This window comes from Vicugna pacos, chromosome X (assembly GCF_048564905.1).
Source record: "Vicugna pacos chromosome X, VicPac4, whole genome shotgun sequence".
NCBI lineage: Eukaryota > Metazoa > Chordata > Mammalia > Artiodactyla > Camelidae > Vicugna > Vicugna pacos.
The window spans coordinates 107415088-107433506 of record NC_133023.1 but is presented as its reverse complement, the minus strand read 5'-3'; the positions used below and the strand labels follow the sequence as shown (position 1 = coordinate 107433506).

Sequence of the window (18419 nt, the reverse complement as noted above, 5' to 3'; positions counted from 1 at the left end):
TGCGTGTATGTATGTGTGTGTGTGTATGTGTGTGTGTGTGTGTGTATGTGTGTTCTCTAAACGTGGGAAAGGAGGGAAGGGAAGAAGCAGGTGTGTGAGGAAGGGTGGAGGTGTTTGCAGGGTAGGGGGTGGGGGTCACAGTAAGCCAGACATCGGAGAAAAAGACTGGCTCAGGACTGAGCACTGAAAACAAAACTCAACAATATGCCATGGCTTCTTGTGAACTTTCTTCAAGGGAGCCTGTAACACTTAAACCAAGCATCAAGCTGGTACTAGAATTGTTTCCATCATCTTTACTTTGAGAGCCCTCTCTGAAACAAATATATTAAAAGGAAGTGGAAAATTTTTAAGTAAAGTAAAACCCACTAACTGGGGAAAGGTTATTTTTACAACTGAGAACAGAGGTAGTGCATATCATATTCCCATATATTAGGAACACAGAGGTCATTTCTACAAGATATATAACCCTGTATTTTTAGTAATTACGGTGTTTATCACTGTTGAAGCATAGTTTGCGAGCAAAAGGAAGAAGAGAATGATCGTTTTAAGAGGAATGAAATAGAATATCACCATGATTCAACTTCCAGTTGTTCTAACAATTCACACATAATGAATTCATTTAGTCCCTAAACAGAGATTTATTGAGCACCTACCATGGTCCAGGCACTAGGTTAGGGACTAATCGAAAGATAATAATGACTGTCATTAATGAGCGGTTTGGATATTTAATCTTTACACCAATTCTGCAAGGCAGATGAGGGTTATCTTATTTTGCAGAGGAAGACACTGAGGACCAGCAAAGTTAAGTAATGTGTTCTAGATCACCTAGTGTTGAGTCTAAGTTTGTCTGACTCCAAAGCCCACACATTCCCCACTGTGCGCCATGCTGGCAAAAAGAGCAGAGAAGGACTGAGAGGTTTTCTGAGGCTTTGAGTATATGGAGAAGGAAAATAGGAGTGTTTTTTGAAACTTGTAACATGGGACATGCACAAAAGTGGTAGCATAGTATAATGATCTCCATGTATTCGTCACCCAGTTTCAACAATGATCAAAATACAGTTCATTCTGTTTCACCTATTACCCCCCTCCAAATCTGCCACTGCCCCTGTCTCCACTCCTAGATATATTTTTACTCACAACCCACCCTACAAAATAAGAATACTATCAACATACATAAAATAACAAGTTCACTAATGTTATATAATACCTGGTCAATGTATTTCTCCAATGATTTCCTAAGTGTCTTGCTCAAATAAGACTTCTAACCAGATATCCAGGCTACATTTCTTTGATATGTTTTATAAATTTCCCTTAATCCATAACAGTCCTCCCTTCTCTTGTTTCTTGTCGTTTATTTGTTGAAGAGACTAGGTCATTGTCTCATTGGAGTCTGGAAATCCTGGACATGGCAGATCACTCCCGTGCTGTATTTCTTAACATGGTCTTCTTTCACTGGTGTACACCCTGAACTGATAGAGCTTGAGACTCCATCAGATTTGGGTTTGGCAAAAGCACGTCACACGTGGTGCTTCGTATTTCCTATTGCATACACAGCCCATCAGGAGATAGTGTCTTTGTGTCTCTTTTTATTGTGATATTAAAATTGAGCAGTGAGCTCAGGTGTTGTAAGCCTGCCCCATTCATTACAAAGTTTCCTATCACTGGCTTGATCATACCCTTTATCATCTAAATGGAAACTATTTTGAAGAGAGGGTGAAGGAAGGTATAGTATGAGTAATGATGACAGGACAACCAATGTAAATCAGGACTTGCCCCAAGAAAGTCATGGTGCAGGTTCCGTGGACATATCAACCTCTACATAATGGATTTAGCAGCCAGGGAGGGTTGCTATTACCTAGATCCATTAATTCATTAGGTGTTGGAAAATGATTTTTCCCAACTTTATTGTTTTTGTATATTTTTTGCCTGGAATTCTACTATAAAGCATAACTTTATACCTATTTGATTTTTCTAAAATATGGTTCATATAAGAAATGTAGAACTAATGCTCTATTCTTCCTCCTTCAGAATGATGGGCTGGTGATCCAGCTCCAATCACTTAAAGTGACCAAGGAATTTTTTTTTTCTGTATTGTAATGAACTCATGGGTGTTAATGCATTTGGGACTCAAAGCACTGCATTTCTGCGTTTATTACTCCTTTGATGCTCACATATTTCTTCCTTTAGCCATTAGGAGCACTTTCACTCTGCCTCTTGTGTTCTTTTGACACAACCTCAACATATATCCTAGCTTTGGGGTAACATAAGATGTTCCAGGCTCATCTTGTCCATGTTCCATCTCAGATCTGGAACCAGCTCTTTCTCCAAGGAGCTCTGGTTGGTTTTAGAGATCGTAATGTGGACACTAAGGGTACTCACTGCAACTAGATCCTTGCTTCTAGGCCTTGGCAGGGGACACAGCTAAGAAATACATTTCTGTGAGAGTCCACACTGACAGCTTCAGTTCATACTGAAATGAATTCACATTTGATATTTCACAAGATCCTGCTACTTCCGTTCGAATTTAAGATTAATTTACTCAATTTGGTATTATCTCTTTTCTTTTACACTGAACATCTAAGGACGCCCACATAATTACTTATCCCCCCCTTCATTCTTACTATATTTCTATGCATACATATCAAAAATAACAATTGCTGTTGGTGTCGTGATATCATGTACACATACACACGGAGAGAACTGATGGCTACTCTGAAGCTTTATTAAGTTACAGTCTTATATAGCAAAGAAGAATGACAAGGGAAATGGTTAACAGGCAGCGTCTGGCTCAAGGTCAGAAGACCCTTTACATTTTGGCAAATCATGTTCGTGTTGGCACCAGCAAGCCTTACAACTTATCAGGGCGGAACGTATGAGAAACGGCTGCTTCACAATATTCTTCTTGGACTCAGGCGGTTGCCCCCCTCTGGGGATCTTACCCGTCCTTGGCTAACCAGCCTTCTCACCTCTGAGTCTGCAGCTTTTTATAACTTGTTTACCATTCCGGCCCAAGGCTCGTTCCTTTGCTCCCACAGTCAGGGGCCTACAACTGCAATAGTATTACTAGCAATATGATTACTTAATATAGCTCAAGATGCACTGTGGTTATTTTTATCCTTATGCTATTTTTCCCATTTGGGATATACAGGCAACTTACCGTGTTTTAAATTCATTTGAAAGAGTTAAATTCCGCAAGAGTAATTCATCAACTTGGTACAAAACTACAGACCCATTTGTTTCATTTTGGTTTTTAATTTTTAAAGCTTGTCTTTTTGTTTTATCATTCCACAAATCACTTATTGATTCTAGAACTCAAACCACACATTAGTTACTTTAAGAAAAGTCTAGCTTCCATTTCTGTACTCTCCACTCTGATCTCTCCTCTTCCACGTTTGTAGCCATTTCCATGTGTTTTCTTCGTGTATCCTGCTTTAAATATAAATATAAATATATATACACACATTTATACAGACACACACACACTCTCTCTCTCTCCTCTTTGCCCAGATAAATGATAGCATTATATACATTGTTCTGCACTTTTCTTTTTTCACATCATAATATACTCTGAAGATCATGTATACTAGAGAAGAGAGTTACCTACCTACTATGATTCTTCAACCATTCCCTATTGGTGAATGTTTAGGTAGGTTCCAGAATTTTACTAATAAAAAAGCTAATAAACAGTGTTCCTTAAATAGCCTTGAGCATACAGCATTTTGTATTTTGCTGGTATCTCTCTGAGATGGGTAGGGGAGGGGGGAGGTCCTTACAAATAGATGATTGAATCAAAGGATAAATGGGTATATATTTTGCTGGCTGTTGCCAAATTCCCTTGCACTGAGATTGTACCATTTTGCAGTCCCACCAACAATAGATGAGACTGCCTGCTTCCTCACACCCTGGCCAGCGCTGACAAACATTTTTTCAATCCAGTAAGTGAGGAACCATCTCGGTAGCAACGGCTTCCTTCGTTGTTCCCTTTCAAGATTTTCCTGTCCATTTGTGCCATTTTTACCCCCCTAGATGGACTGTAAGATCAACTTGTCTAGCTCTGGGGTGGGGAGGCGGGAAACAGCCTATGATACTGGAAGGCCTGGATATGTTTTTTGTTAGGAGTAACATTTTCATACATTTAAAAATCATACTCATTTCTGTGAATTATTTACTCACAATTTGTATTATTCTTCTATTGTGTTTTTGGCCTCCTCTCAATTTTAAGTAGCTCTTTTAGAATATAAAAGAATCCTAGCTTGTAAAATAATATTTGCATGGTTTCATTTTTTACACCTGGGTCACTGATCCATTTAGAATTTACTCTGGTATACAGTGTAAGGAATAGGCCCAATTTTATCTTTTTCCACATGGCTATTCAGTTACTCCAATGCCATTGTTTTTTAAAGCCCATTCCCCGCCTTGATTTGACATAGACTACATTTCTATATGTATTTGTGTCTATTTAGACACGTTATCATATGTTTCATTGTTCAATGCAGGCACCAATACCACACTGTTTAGTTACACAGATTTTATCACAGGTTTTAGTATCTGTAGGTGTGGCTCCCCTCCTTGGTCTTCCTTTTCAGGGTCTTCCTGTCTATTGTTTGCTCCTTTATTTCCTCAAATGGTCATTACAATGAACCTGTCTAGCTCCAGAAAAAAAAAATCTCATGGCATTTTTATTGTGATTGTTTTAAATTTACAAATTTACTGCGGAAGAACTGACTCTTTATAACATCGAGTCTTCCGATCCAAGAGTGTAGCATGTCTTTCCATCTGTTCAAGTCTATTCCTGTGTCTTTCCGAATGATTTCGAGTAGTCCTTATTTATATTTTGGCTATTTTTGTTGTTGTTGTTGTTGTTAACTGTTTTACCTAGGTATTTCATTTGTGCCAGTGTCAATGGAATCTTCCTTCTTATTTTCTAGCTGGTTATTCTTCTATATATGAGAACATCTGATTTCTGTAGGCTAGTTTTATTGCCTGTTACTCTACTAATATCTCCCATTTTTCACAGTGTTGTTTTTTTCAATTTATACTGCCTTTCTAATATTGTGTGTGTGTTTCCTCTCTCTTGTCTAATTACACCACAAGGTTAAACAGGAATGAGATACCGAGCATCTGTTTTTTGTGTCTGACTTTAGTGACCGAGTCTCTACTTAGTGCTTCCCCATTGGGGCTGAGATTTCTACATTTGAGTAGTTAAGGTAGTGTATCCAGCTATATTATTTGTGAGAAGTCACTGAGCACAACATTCACAGAATCCAATTCCGAAAAATAAGTGGCCATTCTACAGAGTGTGTGCTATCCAATACCAACTTCCAGTGATTAGAATACCGATGTGAACAAGGACAAGTTGAGGGACAGGTATAAAGCGTACATGCTAAGTAAGGTTATTACATTCACACTGTATTTACTAGCAAACCATTCGGCAATGGATATAAGAGGAGTTTTGTGGCTAGAATTCCTTTCTTTGGGCCATTAGGTAATACAATTTAACGACAAGGATATTTTACTGTCTGTGAAGAGAAAATTTAAAGAAAAATATGTATGTGGAACAAGAGTTTGTTTGATTGGGCTAAAGTACTTACGGTTTTACTTACGCTGTTACATATTTGCCACTTAATAGTTCTCCAGTTTTCAATCCCCTTTATTAGTCAGTGTGGATTCTGCTTGAAGAGTAATAGTTAAACACACAGGCTCTGGAATCAGGCTGTTTGGTAGAATCAAATTCTGGCCCCACATACCTGTTGTGTGACCTGCAATAAGTCGCTTAACCTAATTTTCTTCACTAAAATGAAGCCACAAAATTTCCACTCGGGTTTCCATGACTTTCAAGCATTAGCATTTCAGCCTAGCACTTTTACCTCTTGTAACTTGGCTTCTGTGATTGTGAAATGCCCTGCGTATTTCATACAGCTCCAACGAGGTTCAAATATGAAATACAGGAAAGTGCTCTAAAATGTAGTATTTTCAGCCAAAAAAAATGTAGGTTAATGTTTGATTTGGGGGAAAAGCTGTTGCTTTGGGAAAGACAGGCAATCATACTTTTTATATTGTCTTTTTGCACCATTTGTTCCATGACATATTTAGTGCTTTCTGCCCTCGAACTTCAAGACACCTTCACCTTAATGTCTTCAAGATACCATGTCATCAAGCACCTGATCAGGTTCACAAACTTAGTGACTGACTAGTAGCCCACGGAGAAGAGGAGAAGCATTAGGGGAACCTATGTGTGAGGGAACTCCCCCTTGGCAGGAGGCCACAATACCATCAAGTGGGGTCATACGTGAATGTGAAACAAAAGTCCCGCATTCTGTTGCATCTCCCTCAGTTATAAAGCCCCCAGTAACCGTCAACATTTAGGTTCACACATTTAGGTATGATCAGAGTGAAAGTACGATAATCTGTACATTAATTAGAAACATGACCAAGAAAATTTTCAACCCTGAGGATAAGAAAGGGAACCACTGTAGTCAGGAGAGCAATCTCTGTGTCTCTTAGAAATCCTCATCAGACACTCAGGGTTTCGCTGCTGATGGATTACATAAGCATTCAGGACAGGACGGATGTTAGCCCTATTGAGCGTGATGCCTTCTTTGACTGCTACAAACTGAAATGTGAGGTCGTGACACTGCATGAGTGAATGGCTTATAATACTACAACTGTCAAGTCAAACGATATTAGAAGAAATGACTTCCCTGATATTAGTCATTGTTCAAAGAAGGTGTTTAGCTACAGTGGAACAAAAGGCAATAGGAGCTATACTCTACCAATTAGAGTTTTAAAGGGTTACATGGGACTTTCAGTGATCTGTATTTAGTGAAAATGCATCTGACCAGCTCAGGAGAAAAATGAATCTTGCACTTGACTTAGGGGGCCTGTTCTTTGATATTCTGAATTTAAACTTTATTGTTACAAAAAAGTGGATGTTGTTAAACATTACCATTAAAAGATAAAACATTAACATAAACACAGTACACATTTAAGAAAATTTGTCTCCTAACAAAATGGTTATCAAAAAAGAAAAATCTTGTTTTTCAACTACCAGCCACAAGTTACTTCAAGTACACGTTTACCCCTTTGAAGTGGTGACAGAATAAAATAAGCGTCAGCCGTTCAATCACTAAGTACATTAAAAACACATAAAAAAAAGAGAGAGAGAGAGAGAGAGAGAGAGACATTCACTCCTCTCCTCCAAGTAGCTTTAAAATAAAATAACACATTGAAAACAATTTCAATAACTCAGAATAAGAATACAGTTAACTGACTTATTCCAAATATATTCTGAAACAATTCCATATTCATTAAATCAAATGTTCCCAAATGAAGATTTTGAACATTGTCATAGATTTTTCTAAAATGCCCGTTACATGAGGAAAGGTACAATAACTAATCAAGTTTTTAGATGAAAACAAAACCAGTGTTCCACATATTAACCTTGAACACAAAGCACTCTAGGTAATGCATCTTTAAGACAGGTTAATGAAAGACTTTTGATCCATGCTCAGGGCAGGTGTCATTTAATAGTGGACCAACGCCAAGTAAATGACATTGTGATGTCTTTGTGGAAATGACACATTCACAAACCCATGTCTCAGCACGGACACTTACATATCTAGGTCTGCTCTCTTAAAGATTTTTAGCAGTCCACTTTATTCAAAAACAGAATCTCAGATGCCTTTAATAATTTCTATAAGGCAATAGAGTAGATTTTCCTTTCAAATCATTTCCCCCCTGGAATTGGCTCTGTAAACCACTGAGTAAAGACATGGTGGGGGCGGGCACAGATAAAATAGATTTTCTAGCCTTCATTTTTCTTTTTCCTTAAGGAAGAACACCGTAACATTCTGCACTTGTGCTTTCTATCTTTTGGGGTTGATAACAGAATTGCTGGGGCCAAAACCTAAAAGTTACTTGACGGTGTTAGGGAGAAAACAACTCCACTGCTACCACAGGGTTGAAAGCTGGATACATGTACCTGTGGAATTGCTGCCACCCACATAACTGCGTAGGGATCCATTTGGTGGTTAACAGAAAAGGATGCTTACACTCACTTAACAAGCAAATGATAAACAAGATGTGCTGACTTCAACTAGAAAATTTTAAGCCACGGCAACGTGGTTTGATGTAGCTAATGTTACACTTGTATCATATAACTAACTTTAGGTTCAAATTCTTCCTTCAAAGTCATCAGAATAACAGGGATTGAAGAGACTTCCGAACCATTGCCAGCTCTTGCTGCTGCTGTTTCAGGAAAGGAAATATTAAACACTTGCATGTTATTTAGGTAACTGTGACGTATACTTTGGCAAACAAAACACCCGAATGCTCACATCCCTCCATAGTCCTTAATATCAAGTATACACTACTTACAGCTTCCAGCAAAATTTTGTTTTGCAGCTTGGCCATTTCTTGTCTAATTTTGCTTTGCTCATCAGTAAGAAGATGTTCATGATCCTTCTCTAACTCCTCCATACTCTAAAACAAAAAGCCTAGTTCAGTGATGAAGCACCACTTTTCATCTCACGTTCTAAACATGTACCATTAAATTTCAAAAGTAACAAGTCCTAATACTCAAAGGATACTCATTGTTTATTCCAAGTAAAAACATTATAACAAATACATGAAGATCAAAATACCCACTTGAGAAATCTTTCAGATGTCGTATTTGTGTCAAATATTATTAGTATCGTAGAGGTACAAGGTACGACAGTAGTACGCTTTGCTCAAACGATGGGTCAATGAACATTTAACATTTCAAGGTGGAGAAAAGAAAAGAAGGAGGGGAGGGGGAGGGGGAAGAGGAGGAGGAGGAGGAGACTGCCATTTGCATATCATGAAATGCCATAATTAAAAAACTCTCTCATAAGCTTTCTAAACACGAGGTAACAATGCACTCATACTGGCTAATAATCAACGTAACATGGTTCCATTGGAAAGAAAAAATGATCTGTAATATGATCTCATTAAGTTACAAAAAACACACCCATGTTCTAAATCTTTACTGTTCATTCAACAAATAGGGATCTGGTGCATCATATATGAAAAGTACTCTGTTAAGTGCTGTGGAGGAATTGAAAAACGAATACAGGATCTCTTCCTCATTCCAGTGATAATTAAAAACATGCGAATAAAAAATAACACAAAACCATTACAACAATTAAGGAAGCACATCTTGCCGTGGCCATGCAGTGGAAAATCTGATTGATTCTGATTTAACTGACGAAAGAACAAGATTTCACTAGGTAACGGAAAGAGGGAATTAAACGTAATCTAGGGCAGGAGCATAAGCAAAGCCAGGAGGTAATGATGACTTAGTGCAGAGAAAGCAACCACTCTGGAGGGGTGGGAGGAAAGAAAGAATGTAAGTATGGAACTACAAAGAGAGGAGTCTTGTTATGGGGGACACGCTGACTATCTAAGGATTTAAACTGGGAAGCTAATGACTGGTTTTCAGGAGGGAAAATGTATTTGAGCGAGATGAGTAAATGGAACATCCCATCAAAAAAAAAAAAAAAAAGAAAAAGAAGGGGCATATCCGGGATTCCACTGCCTCCTAAATAAGTACAAATAAGTACATAAGTTCCTCTGTATGAAGCAGAGGACGATGTCGGGAAGACAGTCTGCTCATGTGAGAAGGGGACAGTAGGTGATCCTCAGTTCACAAACTTTTTGCCCTCCTCTGGCTTTTTCACACTGTTATGCATCCAGGCCACCGCTTATGACTATACACCCGCATATAAAGCCATTTTTAGCCACTGGAGTCATTCTAAAAGCAAATATGCCATAAAACACTCATATAATATATTCGAAAATAAAAGAGATATTCAATAATCACAATTGCTACCTCCTATCTTACATAAACCAGTGAAGCAAACAGAAGTAGAAGACATGAGAACCTAATCGCAGACTTCCTACTTTCCATGATACAGTTATCCCTGATCTCCAAAAAAGAAAAAAAGAAAAAACAACTGACTGTTGAATACAAAATTATGATTAAAGTATCGATTTTAATCACAATATGTCTATTTCTAGGCAATATTCTTAATTTACCATTTCCTATTTTAAATAATATCACAAAACTATTAACAAATCCTAAAAATAAATTTAGCATTCATGGTAAACCAGGGACAATAAATCCAAATGGAAAATGGCTAAGAATTTAAAACGTATAACCAAGGTATTGTTCCCATAAATTATGAAACAATCTAACTTCTACTTCAAAGTAGACATTATGCTCTATAAGGATGAATTGGGTTAACCCAATACAACAGACCTTTAAGAGCTGGCCATACACATTTTTAATTTTTTTCAGTCTCTGGCTCTGAACAATTCTAGCTTGTTGAAAAATCTTTTGTTGCTCACGAAACAAGTTCTACAAGTGAAAAAAGAAAAACAAGTTGGGATAAAATGTGGTTAATTCAATATTTAGCAAAACATAATTCTACACTAAGTTAAAAGGATTATTCTTTAAGTCGGTATTTTTAAACATTTTCTGTGCTAACTTTTACAACAAAGCTTAGACATTTGTGTTTACCACCACTATACAAACACATGTAATAATACTATCCATCAGTCATTTAGAAGGATCTTTCCTTCTTTCTTTCCTGTTTAAATTTACTCTTTATTGAGGTAAAATTGTCTTATAACATTAAAGGGGATCAACTATATGCTGACGGATGGAAACTGGTTTTGGTGGTGAGCATGCTGTAGCGTATCCAGGAGTACGAGTACAATGCTGTACACAGGAAATTTCCTTTCTTACCCATGTTCAAAACATGCGTCTTAATTCTTGGTAGTTTCAAAATCCACAAATGGCCCTTACAACCATCTCCTTACCAAAAATAAATTAAATTATGCAATTATCCCTATTTAAGAATTAAGAAAAATTCTTTCCTAACAATATTCAAACATGTAATAATTCTTGGTCATTCAATCAATACCCGCACAAGATAAACCTTTCTCTTTTTTTGTTTTTTGCCTTCTCATCTTTCTTTCTTTGTTGTTGTTGTTGTTGTTTTTTCTTTAATTGAAGGACAGTTAGCTTACAGTGTTGTGTCAATTTCTGGTGTACAGCATAATGTTTCAGTCATACAGTTACATACATACGTTCCTTTCCCTATTCTTTTTCATTATAGGCTACTACAAGATACTGAATATAGCTCCCTGTGCTATACAGTAGAAACTTGTTGTTTATCCATTTTAAATATAGCAGTTAGTATCTGCAAATCTTGAACTCCCAATTTATCCCTTCCCACCCCTTCCCCCCCGCCCCCGCTGTAACCATAAGTTTGTTTCCTACGTCTGTGAGTCTGTTTCCGCAGATGAACCTTTCCATAATGCAAAACTCTGTGAGTTCTTTGACCTAATCTCCGAAAACAATTTTGTCCTCTCTCCTAGTTTAGCCATTCACTTACATGTTCTTTCCCTTGATCCTGTCACCCCCAACAACTGCAATATCTATATAATACGAAAAACAGCAAACTCATGTAGGAACTATATGTCAGGTCCTGCTCTGGAAGATTTTAAGAAAAATTATCACATAGGAACTCATCTACCTCAAAACAAACCTATGATGTAGGTAGCCTTATTATGTCCCCTCCATAGGCGAGGACACTGAGACACAGAGATACATAATCTGCCCATGGCTCCACAGCCAGTAACTGGACGAATCAGAATTGGACCCCAAACATCACGGGTTCCAGAGCCCAGGGTCCTGACCACTGTACTACACTGTTTCCCCACTTTTCCCAACATGCAACCTCTACCTCCCTATGTTTGTAGCTCACTCTCTTTTGTACCACAGCTCAGTACTCTTATCAGGACCTGACATCTGCACTGAGTACTTTTCACTGCCCCCTCTCTCCACCCCCTGTCCTCAGTTTCCTCCTCCCCAGCTAGAGCCATGGTCACTCACTATACCTATACCCTTGCATTTATACCTTGCCCCCTTTTCACTCTGTCCACATGCCTGGCTCATCCTAACCCTGGAAAATCCAATTCTCCAGCTGCTCAGCCACAACCATGCAGACAAGTCTCACTTTAAATTCGTGATCACTATGGCACTCATCTAAGTTGGACTGTAATGCTGTTCGGCAATGCTATTTCCCTAGTCCACACACTGACCCGCTGTCAGGAAACAATTCCAGGTCTTCTCCTGTGCCCTCAAAAGGCAAACATCTCCTCCACCATCCTTACCCCCAAATGTGATACAAGTCAGCCCGTTGAGAGTAAACCATGCCCTGACTGCAGTGACTGGTTCAGGAATAAGCAAATGATCCAAACTAGATGAGTAAGAGTCTTCCGGAGGAATTTCCCGCCACGCTACTGAGAAAGACTGTCTCAGCCCACTGGGGGTTTACTACACAGATAGCGAATTTAGGATTACAAGACACATTCTTGCAGATCCCATGGAGAAAGCCTACTAGGGAGATGGAGACAGAGCCCAGATGACACTGCTGGAACAACCTTTCCCCAGCCCATCCAGCTATATCTGGAGCTAAACTCCCCTCGACTTCTTTGGATAAACCAGGAAATTCTTCTTCTGTACTCTGGCAAATTTCTGTCACTTGGACCTGCAAGAATTCCAACCAAGAGACGGAGTAAAACTAGGGGCTTCTGTGAGTGTCGTGTGTGCCTGTACTTCTCTGATTTTCTCTGATCGGGGCCCAACCACATAGCCAGCAATGGGAACGGGGCCCTGGCTCAGGTCTATGGGTCTAAGACATGGCCAGGCTCTCCACTATGACTTGAGACTTGGTTACAGTACATTAATTATGAAGTGAAGCCTGATACTAACAGCTAGTTTTTCCTCTTCTTCTTTGGTTTTCTGCACACCCATGTCCCACTCCAGAAACAAAGTCAAAAACTGCTGAGAATATTCGCGATAAAGCTTCTGCCTGTAAAACGTAATAATGAGCAATGTCATACTTCATATCGCTAAGCAAAAAGTAAACACATTCAAAACAAAATTGATTTCTCATAAATTATACTATAAAGGGAGAAGGGGGCAATCACAGCTCAAATCTTCAGATGGGAAACAGCAAAATAAAATGGATGTTTTACTCTCATTCCTTGAGTATTTGTCCTGAACTATCTAAGATGGATGCTATCTCATATGCCTTAGCGCTGGAAAACTAAGGAAGATTTATTGCACTACAAATTTTCCCCAAAAATGCACTTTATCTATAAGGGTTTTTTTTTTCCATTTTCTCTTACTGAATAACATACTGGTTGTGACATGGTAAGTAGACTCAAATGAGGATATCATATCCACTTACAAGCTTTCCAAACGGGAATATTTCAATTTCCCCCCACCCTGCCACAATAAAGATTTTGTACAAAAGAATGGTGAACCCAATAAAGGTAAAGTTTAAAATTATTTAAATATAAGATTCACCTTTTCTACATAAGTGAATACAGCTAACTATCCCAAGACATTTGTCTTTTATTTAGCTAGCATACTCCAAGAAGGAAAGCAAATTTTTCTTAAATACTAAGAAGACTCAATTACAATTTGAAAGGAGAAAAATAGTTGTCTTGGTTGACCTCTAGTAATAACCTCTCCTTTCAATTAATTTATGAGGTTATAAGACTAAAGGAATTATTTGCTTAGATAAAAATCAAGCCACATATATTTTCCAACAGAGACTCCAATACACAGGGGATAACAGTATAAACAGTATTATTTTAATTGATCTGTACTCACAGGAAGTAAGAAATGACACACAGGTTCTGGCTCTAATAACCAACAATGTTTGTTACCTTTGTTCTTCCTGGCTTTTCCAAACATGCTCAATTTTCTGCTTAATGGTTTTGACAGAAGCATTGGTATTCATTAAGAATCTTTTTCTCTTTGCATGAAGAACCTTTTTAATGTCACCTATATTAAACATATATAAATGCAGTTCTTAACACTTAATGCTGATTCAGCAGTGCTGGAAAGACAATTAGCATTTTAAAAAAAGGCATCATGTCAAAAATCAAGATTTTTTTCCCTTCCTTTCTTTCTGTGAAATCTTTCAGTTACTAGTACCTCAATTCAAATTTTTATAACTGCATGTCTTTAAAAAAATGTGTCATGGAAAAAGAGCAAAGAAACAAAAGTTACTATTTTCCAAAATGTGTAAAAAGGATCTCAAAGACAGTCTTCCGTTTTCTTGTGAGAAAACAGTTATAAAGGCTAGTTTTTAATACATTTATAAAATATCCTCCAAAGCGAGGGACATCCATTCAGTAATCCATGGATTACTGTTGGAACGCAATACATGAAACACACAGTATCATTCTGTTTTTAAAGTGTCCAAAAGAGAAAAAAATAAGTAAATGGAAAGGCAAGAAAATTATTTTTTAAAGTTAGCCAATGAAGATTTTAAGTATATCTGAGTTAAAGTCAAAGACCAGGGAGAGTTTAAGGAAATAAAAGGAATTTATTCAGAAACATCTTCTATATCCATTTTTAAAGAGAAAAAAAAAGGACTTTTTCTCATATCATTCTAAAAAAGAAGCTTTGCGATTTGTAAAATGTTTAATACTTCTAAAAATGCTTTCCTAAGCATTTGATTGTATGCTATGGCTCTACCACGAATAGTTACTTTCCAGGGATCGGGACAGGCTGCACTATTACACAAATATTTTAGACATCCAGTTTACCTTGAATAAGAATCAATTTATGAGACAGCTCACACTTAAGCACCTTGCCTGTATGAATGATCCATTCAGAGGACTCACACCTGACTCGGACCCTTTGTTAATAAGAGTCTCGCCCTATAACCCAGTTAGTGTATCTGATATCTGACAGAACAATCTAAAACTTTTAAGTTTATGGTTCTGATTGTACATCGCCAGCATGCTAGCAAAGTTGCCTCTAGTTCTCCACTACACAGGTAATGTAAATATAACAAGAAAGGCTTATTTTACAGTCTTCAGGGAAACTTCTGCACCAAGGAAAAGAACTGGTAAAGTCCCAGAAAATAGCTAGAGTGAGAAAATTAAAAATTCGGATTAAAAACTGATATATACCTCACTCTGAGATACCAAGTGGGAAAGAGATGATTTCATTCGAATTCTTCTAATATCCCAGAGTCCATCAAACGGACCCACGTATAAAAATAAAAGCATCGCTCTTACCTCACCATGGGTAAGCATTATTCTCTCCACATCCGCAATAGAAAGGGAAACTAAGGAAATCTCTGAAGCCAAATCCCACTAAATACTTACGGAAAATCTTGAATCTGAGAACAGGGCATTAACACTTCCTATTACAAATGTTATAAAGGTTTAAAACAACCTATTTTCACCACAGTCTCTCCTAAAGCGTACCTTCAAAACTTTCCAACATATTCTGTAATTCATTCCTGTAAAGAAATTACATTAAGTTTTTAATTAAGGGTACCTAAAATATCCTGCCTGTTTTGACAGAAATATGTCATGCCAAGTGTCTTACATACAATACTTGTTACCTCAGCCCACCTTTACTTTTCTTAAAGTATCTTACCGGGCAAGCAAAAACAGTATTAAACACATTACCCCACATCTTCCTCAAATGTCCCTGGAGAAGAACTTATTTCCCCATAGTCATCAATGACTCGGTTGTTTCCTGCATTGAAATAAAAATGGAAAACATTTTTAAAATGAAGTATGGTATTTTGATCAGTTTTCACGGAGAAATATCCTCAGTGGGGAGAGTTTCAGGCTTAGTGCCACCAAGGGCTGTTAAAGCAGACATATGAAAGCCCCCGTGCGCTGTTATCCGCAAAGGCGTCCGATGGACCATACGTACCTTCCGGAACACCCTCTGACCCACGCGGCTCTCTTCTCTCTTGTCTCCCGAAGTCACAGGCTGCCATACCCTGAGCCTCCACCGGGGCCTTCGCAGCCCTCCCCAGGCGCTTCCTCTCAGCCGGCGCCATCCCTAAGTGTCTCTTCCCAGGCAGAGACAGCTCTCCTGCACCTTGTGAGCACAAACTTAAAGAAACGGGCACAGGGTCAACGAGCGATGCCCGGCAAGGGTCCTCTGCGCACATCAGAGTGTGCGTGCCCGCGTGTCTCCGGCTGGACCAGGAGCGGACAAAGCAGGTGGTGACTGCGAGCCCCTCCTCCGGGGCTGGACGGAGGGCTGGCGCCTGCGCCCCACACACAACCCACCCCGCGCCCGCGGACATCTGAGCGCCGGGCCCCTCCGCCAGATTCTGGCCCCTACGGAGGGAGGGACAGAGGCCGCCCCTGGCCCTCGGTTCCCGGCGGGAGGCCCGGCCACGGGCAGGACCCAACTAAGGGTCCCTCGGGACGGATGGGGGATAAACCAGTCTGCGCCTGGCCCGGGACGGTCAGGTCGGGGCGGGGGGGTGGGGGGGAGGTAGGAGGGGGAGGCTTCCCCACACGCCGAGTGGGCCCCAGGACGACCTCGCGGGCCCGGACTGACCCGCCGGGCCACCGGGCAGGAAGGACGGGGGCCGCGGGCGGACGGCCCCTGTGCACCCGCCCGCACCCTCCCGGGACGTGGGGACCGTCCGACCCGCCCCCGCCCTCAGGGGCCTCGCCCCGTCCTGTGGCAGCCCCGGGGGACGCCACCTCACCGGCCAGCCTGGCCGCCCCCGCTCCACAGCCGGGTCCCCTCACGTCTGAGGAGACGCCCCGTCCCCCCGCCGCCCGGCCGGCCCAGGTCGCACAGTGCGGCCCGCCGGCCTCCCCTCACCCCGCCCGCCCCGCTCCCCCCCCCCGCCCCCACCCCCGCTCCAGGCCTCCCTGCGGCCCCTCCATCTCTCTGCCCCTCCCTCCATCCCACCACCCGCCCCCGCCGCCGGCCCCGGCCCCGGCCCCGGCCCCGCCCCCGGCCGCACCAAGACCTCCACACCGCGACCTCCGCGACGCTCCTCTGAGGGCCTCCCGACAGCCCTCAGGAGCCAGCAGGCCTCTCCTGGGCGGGAGCGGCGCTGATTGGCCGGCACAGCGCGCACGCGGGAGGCGGGGCCTCGCCCGAGCCCCCGCCCCCTGGCCGGACCGCCCTCCGCGGAAGGTGCCCAGGCTGGGGACCTGCGCCGGGGGTTCCAGGACCTCCGTTCAGAGGGCGTTTCCCGGGCCTTCTTCCTGGGAAGTCACAAGAGGACACGGGAGCCAGGAACAGGTGCTCAAGCCTCCACCCCCCTGGTGACTCCTAGTCACCCTCCTCCTGGGGTCCTCTCCACTCACCCCTTCCCCTTGCGGAGGAATAGCCCAGCCGCAGGCGCGTACTGGGGGAACCCTCCCACCCCCGTCTTCCAGGTTTGGGTTTTCGTCTTTTAAGGACACGTGTGTGCATCCTTCACCATCCTTGCTTACTCTGGCGCTGTCTGCGTGTGACGCTAAATTGCAGCCCATTCTCTCTGGTATTCTGCCCCTTGCTCTTTTCACTCAACGTGGTGTCACCAGCGCTACCTGTATTAGGACCTGGAGCCACAGTGCTTTCATTTCCCCCGCCGCATCCTAGACCGTTGTGGAACCACGCCTCAGTTCGCTCCTCCGTTTTCTGGTTCCTGCACGTCGGGATACTTTCTGCTTTAGAGCCCCGAAAAGCAGTGATGCTGGGGATATTCTAATGTCCGGCCCACGCGCAACATGTTTTGCAAGCTTAAGGGAGTGGACGGCTGGGTCGTCGTCGCAGGCTAGTGAGTACGGCGAAACTGTTTCCTCCCTTCCTCCACCGGCTGGCTGAGCGCTCATTGGCTCCCTAGACTCACCAAATACTTGGTGCAGTCAGACTTCAGGTTGCCACTTTAGTGGGTGTGAAATTCCGTGTGTGGGGGTGGGGTGGGGTGGGGTGGGGGTATTCTTTTGCGTTTCTCCAGTCACTTATAAGGTTGAGCTCTTTTTTCTTTTGATGCTTATTGGCCATTTCAATTTCCTTTTCCAGGACAGGTCTCGCTGGCTGTCATGACCTTTTTTCAATTCGGCAGGATGGCTTTCTTAGAGCTTTGTAAAAGCATTTCATATATTCCAGGTATCAATTTTGTGGCTTTGCCTTCTTATTGTAACAAAATATAAATAATGCAATTTTTTACCATTTGACCTGTGTTTTACGTGTAGAGTTCCGTGGTATGAAGTACAATTTCTTTGTTGTACCACCATCACCACCATCGTTCTTTAGAATTTTTTTCATCTTTCCCAGCTGAAACTCTCTGCCCAGTAAACACCTATTCTCCATTGCCTCCTCCTCTCAAACGCTGGCAACCACCTTTTTACTCTCTATCTCTATGAATTTGATTCCTCTGGGTACCTCATCTATACACCATTTATCCTTTTGTGGCTAGCATATTTTACTGAACATAAGGCCTTCAAATTCATCCATATTGTAGCATGTGTCAGAGTTCGCTTCCTTTTTAATGGCAAATAGTAATCCATTGTAGGCATATACCACTTTTTTTTTTGCCATTCATCTG

At 41.2% G+C, this 18419-nt stretch overlaps 1 protein-coding gene across 3 annotated transcripts; it reads right to left on the bottom strand.

Annotated features, from left to right (window-relative positions):
• Positions 1 to 7172: 7172 nt before the first annotated feature.
• Positions 7173 to 16923, bottom strand: LOC140691986 (synaptonemal complex protein 3-like). Of its 3 annotated transcripts, none has more exons than XM_072956590.1 (9): positions 16845 to 16923; positions 15785 to 15969; positions 15532 to 15601; positions 15325 to 15359; positions 13768 to 13885; positions 12803 to 12902; positions 10280 to 10378; positions 8377 to 8481; positions 7173 to 8247 (listed from the first exon to the last, which is right to left on the bottom strand). In XM_072956590.1, exons 2-9 carry the CDS (start codon positions 15912 to 15914, stop codon positions 8194 to 8196), a joined length of 711 nt encoding a protein of 236 aa, XP_072812691.1. In that variant the 5' UTR covers positions 15915 to 15969; positions 16845 to 16923; the 3' UTR covers positions 7173 to 8193. The 3 variants fall into 3 exon arrangements, with proteins under 3 accessions (XP_072812691.1, XP_072812692.1, XP_072812693.1); XM_072956591.1 differs by having other exon boundaries at positions 16851 to 16913; XM_072956592.1 differs by lacking the exon at positions 16845 to 16923 and adding an exon at positions 16581 to 16638.
• Positions 16924 to 18419: the final 1496 nt, after the last annotated feature.

What these genes read in the sequence shown, in the direction of transcription:
- LOC140691986 (XM_072956590.1), bottom strand. Translation starts at nt 15,914, where the DNA reads ATGGCGCCGGCTGAGAGGAAGCGCCTGGGGAGGGCTGCGAAGGCCCCG. An exon ending in GTCAGAGGGTGTTCCGGAAG is followed by an intron (nt 15,602 to 15,784) that starts GTACGTATGGTC and finishes ATTTCAATGCAG; the next exon opens with GAAACAACCGAGTCATTGAT. An exon ending in AAAAGCCAGGAAGAACAAAG is followed by an intron (nt 12,903 to 13,767) that starts GTAACAAACATT and finishes TACGTTTTACAG; the next exon opens with GCAGAAGCTTTATCGCGAAT.